The sequence below is a fragment of the Brachyhypopomus gauderio genome, unplaced genomic scaffold (assembly GCF_052324685.1).
Source record: "Brachyhypopomus gauderio isolate BG-103 unplaced genomic scaffold, BGAUD_0.2 sc114, whole genome shotgun sequence".
Taxonomy (NCBI): domain Eukaryota; kingdom Metazoa; phylum Chordata; class Actinopteri; order Gymnotiformes; family Hypopomidae; genus Brachyhypopomus; species Brachyhypopomus gauderio.
The window spans coordinates 476084-483633 of record NW_027506935.1 but is presented as its reverse complement, the minus strand read 5'-3'; the positions used below and the strand labels follow the sequence as shown (position 1 = coordinate 483633).

Below are 7550 nucleotides of genomic sequence, written 5' to 3'. Positions count from 1 at the left end.
AGTACTGACTACATAATGGTGTGATTTACACTCTGAGCTCCATGTTGTTAGTGTAAACCAGGTTAAGATTCAGATCAGGAGATTAAAGTCTGAGGTGGTGGTGCTGAGTCCTGCAGAATGAACAAAGACAAACATGATGATCAAACTGAACTCAGTTCAGGAGTCAGATTTGTATACCTTTTTATTGCCTGTTTACTTTCAAACATAATTCTGGAGTATTTAGGAACAATGTGTGAAATCATTCACATAGATTAAAATATGGATTAAGAATACTTCATGTTTCCTTTCTAATCAGTCACACGTGACTCCAGCAGCCTCCTGTCTGAGGAGCAGTTCATGTGTTCTGTCTGTCTGGATGTGTTCACTGATCCAGTCACCACTCCATGTGGACACAACTTCTGTAAGACCTGCCTCACACGATACTGGGACAACAGTCCACACTGTTTGTGTCCACTATGTAAAGAGAAATTTAACAAGATACCTAAACTCAAGATTAATACAACACTGAGAGAAGTTGTGGATCACTTCAAGAAGAACAAAGGTCTAGATGATGTTCTTTGTGACACCTGCACTGGAGTGAAGGTGAAGGCTGTAAAATCTTGTTTGGATTGTGGTCTGACATTTTGTAAGTCTCATCTAGAGCCCCATAATAATGTTCCAAAACTTAAGAAACACAAACTCATAAACCCTGTGGAGAACATGGAAGACTACATATGTCAGAAACATGAGAGACCCCTGGAGATGTTCTGTAGAGAAGACAAAATGTGTGTGTGTCAGTTCTGCACTGAGGGAGAACACAGGACTCACAACACTGTTACCATAGAGGAGGAGAGTGGAGAGAAAAGGGTGAGACACTAACACTGGATAACATCAACATTAAACACAACACATGTATATAAAAATATAAAAAATGTAAAGAAAACTCAAGGCACCATTTCATATGTAAAATGATAAATACATTTTCTCTCTCTACAGACACAGCTGGGGAAGACACAGTTGAAGGTCCAGCAGATGATCCAAGAGAGACTGAAGAAGATGGAAGAGATCAAACACTCAATAGAGCTCAGAAAGGTGTGAACCACCTATTTCATATCTATTATAAACAGAAGTTTCAATTTAGTTTTGCATGACTTTGAAAACTAAAGTTCACCTTTGTTTGATTAAAGTTTACTCTTTCACTAAAATTTCTTCTTCCATTAGAAAAGCACAGAGAGAGAGATTGCAGACAGCATTGAGGTCTTCACTGCTCTGGTGCGCTCCATTGAGAGAAGCCAGGATGAGCTGCTTCAGGTGATGGAGGAGAAGCAGAAAGCAGCAGAGAGGCAGGCTGAAAGACTCATTAAAGACCTGGAGCAGGAGATCACTGAACTAAAGAGGAGAGACAGTGAGCTGGAGCAGCTCTCCCACACTGAGGACCACATCCACCTTCTACAGGTCAGTGTTCCTCTCTCTGCTCAGAGACAACACAGCACATCACAGGACAACCCTCCCCATGCTGAGGGGTTTCTCCTCTCTCCTGCTGTACTGTAGATCTACCCAACCCTGAACAGCCCTCCACACACCAAGAACTGGACTGACATCAGTATCGACACTGATGTGAATGTGGAGACTGTGAGGAAAGTTCTCTCTCAGCTTCAGAAGACTCTGAATATAAAACTCAGTGAAACACTGAATACTAAGTTGAAACACGCAGGTGAGAAGCGTTACTATTAAATATATTAATTATATATTACCAAGCACACAAGAAATCTGTGGACAATGAATCAATGAAATATAAAATACATTTAAATTGTTCACTCCTGATTTTTTTTGTTCAGATCAGATTTGCATGTGTTGCTTGTTCATATTCATAACTGGTAGTAACCTGAATCTTTCTGTAGAAGCTTTACTATAAAATATATTTTCCAGCTATAAGTCTCTCTAATACAAGAGATCTGTGGCCAACAGCTATAATGAAATATAAGCTACATTCACATTGCAAGTCACATTGTTCACTCCTGATTTATTTTTGCTCAGATCAGATGTGCATATGTTCATATTCATAACTGTAAGCAATCTGAATCTTTCTTTAATGTGACCACGTCTGTCCTCTTAAATTCCATGAATGTGCACAAGTCACCTGCATAACCAGCAACAAACATCACATTTGTGCAAAGCCTAATAGTATTAAATAGGTTAATTGGTCATGCTAATAGCTTATGTATGCATTGCAATTTGGAACCAGGAACCATTTACTCATTTGTGCATAGTCAGGTCAAGAAGGTAAAAAACATAATAATATTATGTCTAAGCGGTTTAGGAATAAGGAGGCTCACGTTAACAGAAAATTCTGCAGAGGGAAACTTTATTAACAGCTTGCTAGAGAAAATTCAGGTCACTCTGCTACGACTAACAGCAACTCTCTTCTCTTATGTGCTGAACTCACAGCCCACAAGCAAGCGTCTCTCTTTGATTGGCTTCATGCTTGTCCCAGATTCACTCCAGTCGCGAGTAGTAGCCCCTAAAATACAGAATTACAGAGTAGTGCAAAATTTAAAATGCTTTTAAATCATCTCATTAAAATCTAATTATCACTTTTCCTAAAATTCAGTCAGCACAGAATTGAAGAGGAGTCAACAGTATGCAGGTACAGTGTGATTTCTAATTTTTCTTCTAATTGTAATAACTTATTGTTATTTACAGATTATCCTAACACTAATGTAATACATGCATAAATTCATAATTCTGTATTAATTGTGGTTCACTGTGAAGAACACAGAGTTGTTAAATGTATGACAGCATATTAAATAAATAGCAGATACCTCTACACACCTGTCACTGTAGGTGAATTATTAGATATATATTTATGAAATAGTGATGGAACTCTGGGGTCAGTGAAAAAATACAGTGAAAAACACAAGCAAAAGATACAATCATGATAAATTGTTTACTCTGTCTGTATTTTAATCTTCAACCCTGTTACATATTTTAATCAGTAGGATCTACTATATAATGAGGGTGTCATGTAGTTTATGATTATGTACATATAACATACTGTATGTTTCTCTCAGTGGATGTGACTCTGGATCCTGATACAGCTTATCCCAACCTCATCCTGTCTGATGATGGAAAACAAGTGACATATGGAGACACAAAACAGAATCTCCCAGACAACCCAAAGAGATTTGACATGTATGCCATTGTCCTGGGAAAGGAGGGGTTCTCATCAGGGAGATTTTACTATGAGGTTCAGGTCAAGGGGAAGACTGACTGGGATGTAGGAGTGGCCAGAGAGTCTGTTGACAGGAAGGAGAAGTTTACACTGAGTCCTCAGGATGGATTCTGGACTGTGGTTCTGAGGAATGAGAATCAGTATAAGGCTTGTGCTGGTCCCACTGTCCTCCTCACCCTGAGAGAGAAGCCCCAGACAGTGGGGGTGTTTGTGGATTATGAGGAGGGTCTGGTCTCCTTTTATGATGTGGGTGCCATGTCTCATATCTACTCTTACACTGGTCAGTCCTTCACTGAGAAACTCTACCCTTACTTCAGTCCTTGTACCAATGATGGAGGTAAAAATTCAGCTCCAATGATCATCTCATGTATGTGTAATACTGAGTGAATGTTTGCCATCTTAAATCTATGAAACTGTAATAATAAAAAAATATTGCAAAAATGATTACAAAAATAAATCATTTTCTACTGTTTCCAATGGCAACAGCATGACAGTATTGTGATCTAAAATTGTATTTAGTTTTAAAAGAAAACCAACATAAAGAGGGAGTGAGACACAAGGGTGGGAATGGAGTCTTTAATCTCCATGACAACACAAAACAAAGAAGCACCATGGTGGGCAGAATAAGACCCCGTCCACACGACGCCGGAGGTTTTTAAAAACGGAGGTTTTTGTCTCCGTTTTCAAAAATATCTCCGTCCACACGACACCGGAGGTTTTTTAAAACGGAGGTTTTGTCTCCGTTTTAGCCTCCCGTCCACACGAAAACGGAGGTTTTTGAAAACGCCTTCCAAGGTGGAGACTTTTGAAAACTCCGGTCTCGGCGTTGTCGTGTGGACGGGGAAAACGCATGTTTAGGAAAACGCTGACGTCACATAGTGAGTCTGCGCATGTCTTTTTTTTGTTTACATTCGTTCAGCTTGTTCAGCATGGACAGCTCCGTGATTACTTTCGTTGTCACTGCAATTGGCGGATTATTAACATGTGTACAGTTTAATTTAATGTTACTTTCGCATTAAATAACACAGCGGAGGCGCCTAAATGCGCTGCGTTCAGTTTTTTCAAATCGTCATATCAAATCGTTTCCATAATTCCTTTCGTGTCATATTTGGTCGCTAAGTTTAGTGTTATAATGTCTGTAATGTGCTTGTGATAAAGTCCTATGTGATGAATGTGTCTGCACAATGTAAGCTTCTAATCGATGTATGTATGAGTGTTTTTAATGTGCTTGTCAAACCTACCACCCCCGTGTGTTCGTACTCATTCGATACCCCGCACCCATTCAATGTATGTGTAAGTCCGAGTTCACAAGCATTACCCGTTGTGTTGAAACAGGGCTGCTCTCTAATAAAGAAAACAAGTATTCAAAATGGCTCCCCGTCCACACGAATACGCCGAGACCGGAGTTTTCAAAAGTCTCCACCTTGGAAGGCGTTTTCAAAAACCTCCGTTTTCGGTGACCGAAAACGCCGTTTTCGTGTGGACGGGAGGCTAAAAACCTCCGGCGTCGTGTGGACGTAGATATTTTTGAAAACGGAGACAAAAACCTCCGTTTTTAAAAATCTCTGGCGTCGTGTGGACGTAGATATTTTTGAAAGCGCTGATCGTGTGGACGGAGATATTTTTGAAAACGGAGACAAACATAGACATATATACATAGACGCCTCATCGAGCGGGGCAGCCCGCTGCTGCGATATGTAACAGCGTCCGCCATATTGGTGAGGGCATATGTGCCAGTAAGGCTAATGCAAGTGAATGGAGCGAACTTCAGAAAGTGCTCTTCTACAAAGTATTTTTAGCTAATGTTCGTCATCGACCCACTCACATATAAACGTTAATATATTTGGAAATTAAACAATCACCAAAGACAACATTTATGACTTTTCATTATATTTTAATTGTAATTTCTGAATAAAAAAATGTCAACCTATGATACAATTGATTCCGTTTTTATATTTACAGTAATTAACATTTATGAACATATGTACACACACATCATCAATATATGAAATAATAAATAAAATATCTATTTATATATGTACACATTAATATCTATATATATATATATATGTATATATATATATATATATATATATATATATACACACATTAATATCTATATCTATCTATATATATGTACACATTAATATCTATCTATCTATATATGTACACATTAATGTCTATATCTATATGTAGCCAGCATAGCCAAGGCGACGCTTTCTTTGTTTTGGTGCGCACATGAAGGATGACGTCCTAGAGTAGCACCTGCATTGGGTGAGCCATTTACAGGTAGGCATATATAGGGACACCTGTGGAGTCCTAGAGGATAGCGTGGTGGCTAAAGCGCATGCAGGTGGCGTCGTCTAGAAGAAGCGTGTCTGTAACAGCGAGTCCGAAGGTAGGATTAAGTTATACTTTTGCACAAGATGACTGATGGAGCAACTAAACATGGTTTGGTTTTAATTAGTGTGGGGACGTGAGGATAGGAGTGTTCAGGTGGAGTGGCCGCAGGTCATTAAGGTAGCAACAGCCGGTGTGTGTACAGAGTACGAGGTATGCGAGTTTGGTAATCATGCTCGAGCTTTAGTCGCACCCTTTCAGACATACGGAGTAAAGCTCCTTTGTTTATTTTAGTCTGTTGGTGACACGCCACATCCATTCTGTCTTCTACTGACTTACGAATGGTACAATTAGCCACCGTGCATTCTCTAAAGCTTTATAAACACCTGAAAATGTTTTAGTATGCCTAAACCAGAGGTTTCATATGGTTTTTTAATTACACTCTGTATATCCAGTGTTCTGTGACAAGCTGCTATCCTGTCCATGAGTGAAGTTGGTCAACCCTGATGAATGTGGTATGTTTCGTCTTTTTAAATCATATTCATAATGTTGAACGTAGTCAATGTTTTATTGACTGAATGTAATGTTTCTTTCTGTTTTGTGTATATGAAGGGCCACAGCTTCAGTGGGTGTCAGTTGCTGTTTTCTACCGTTTTGTTTTATTTCGTGTTCTTTTATCGAAAAGATCCTACCATAGCAAATCATAAAGTGGTCTTTTAATGATATGCTGCTCAGGGGTATTTAAGTGACCCGTTGTGTTAAAAACCCTTACTCTTGTGTGACTACCTGTATGTCTAGTTATTGGTCGATGTACCTTTTTTTTTAACTTGAGTCTCTTAAGTATTCTGATCCAGTACTATTTAGAGGTGGCTATGTTGAGACTGAGATAGAGGCAGCCATATCGGGTGCTGTGTTCACTTTAGAGTGTGATTTGGAAACATTTGCAGTGTGTGGCTGAATTTTAGAGATTATTCACGAGTGGTATTGTCAATTGGCTGTCTTTACTCAGTCTCCAAACCACAAACAGGTAGTGTCAACACCTCTTAGATTGTTTTTGTTTTATTTAAATTAAACTGACAGTCTATTGTCTTCAATAAAGACTGTATTTTTGCATCACCGACGTTTGTCTACTTTCTTTAGAGTTCCCCTTACTCTAAGTAAAAAAGCACTAATTAAGGGGTGGCGTAGTTTGGCCCTTATTAACTAGGGGGCGCTACATATATGTACACATTAATATCTATATATATATGTACACATTAATATCTATATATATATATATATATATATATATGTCTATATATCGATCTATATCTATCTCTGTATATACTGGGATCTCTATTGTTTGAAGCTAATACCCTTGGAAAAGAACAGTCTTGCACAGCTTTTTCCGTGTTCTAGCAGAAAACCCTTCTCGTCTGACAGCTGTTTCCCATCTCTTTCTGAGATCTCTATCTTTTGGAAACCTACATAGTATGACAAACGTTTGCTAAACAAATCACAATAATCAGAGTACCTACTTCGGTCGAATTTAGTAAAAATATACTTTCTTTGTTTGTTCTGAGACTGGTTTCACCGCGGGAAATCACAGTATTACGTCCGTGATGAACAGTATTGAACACAAAATCAGGAAAATCTGTACGTAAAATGACTCCGTAATGGACAAATAGAAGCATTAATACATTTACATTCTTACCTGTGAAAGGTTATGCCAATTGATCTTGTTTCAGTTGAAAAGCGGTTGGTGCAGTTACACGCAGAGCATGAGCGAGGCATCTTTCGCTGCTTCTCCGATCGCTCTTCTGCCCTCACCAATATGGCGGACGCATTTACGTACGACTCGGCGTTCCATGAGGCGTCTATGTATATATGTCTATGGAGACAAAAACCTCTCCGGGGGGTGGCGAACGTCAGTTGTTGAGCGGGGGGGGGTTGTATACGTTGTATTCACCGTATTTCGCCACGCCCACTTTCAAGTGTGTGTTTCTTCCGCCTTTGTGTT

The 7550-nt window shown here is 39.1% G+C and overlaps 1 protein-coding gene and 1 long non-coding RNA gene across 2 annotated transcripts; one reads left to right on the top strand and one right to left on the bottom strand.

Annotated features, from left to right (window-relative positions):
- Positions 1-301: 301 nt before the first annotated feature.
- Positions 302-3856, top strand: LOC143497860 (E3 ubiquitin-protein ligase TRIM39-like). The gene is made up of 6 exons (XM_076993469.1): positions 302-846; positions 976-1071; positions 1201-1434; positions 1531-1693; positions 2591-2626; positions 3051-3856. The coding sequence occupies exons 1-6, from the start codon at positions 337-339 to the stop codon at positions 3596-3598; spliced, it is 1587 nt and encodes a 528-aa protein (XP_076849584.1). The 5' UTR covers positions 302-336; the 3' UTR covers positions 3599-3856.
- On the bottom strand, positions 2374-7416 carry LOC143497861 (uncharacterized). The gene is made up of 3 exons (XR_013125907.1): positions 7245-7416; positions 3035-3098; positions 2374-2500 (listed from the first exon to the last, which is right to left on the bottom strand). It is a non-coding gene; the product is annotated as an uncharacterized LOC143497861 (long non-coding RNA).
- Between the last annotated feature and the right edge of the window lie 134 nt (positions 7417-7550).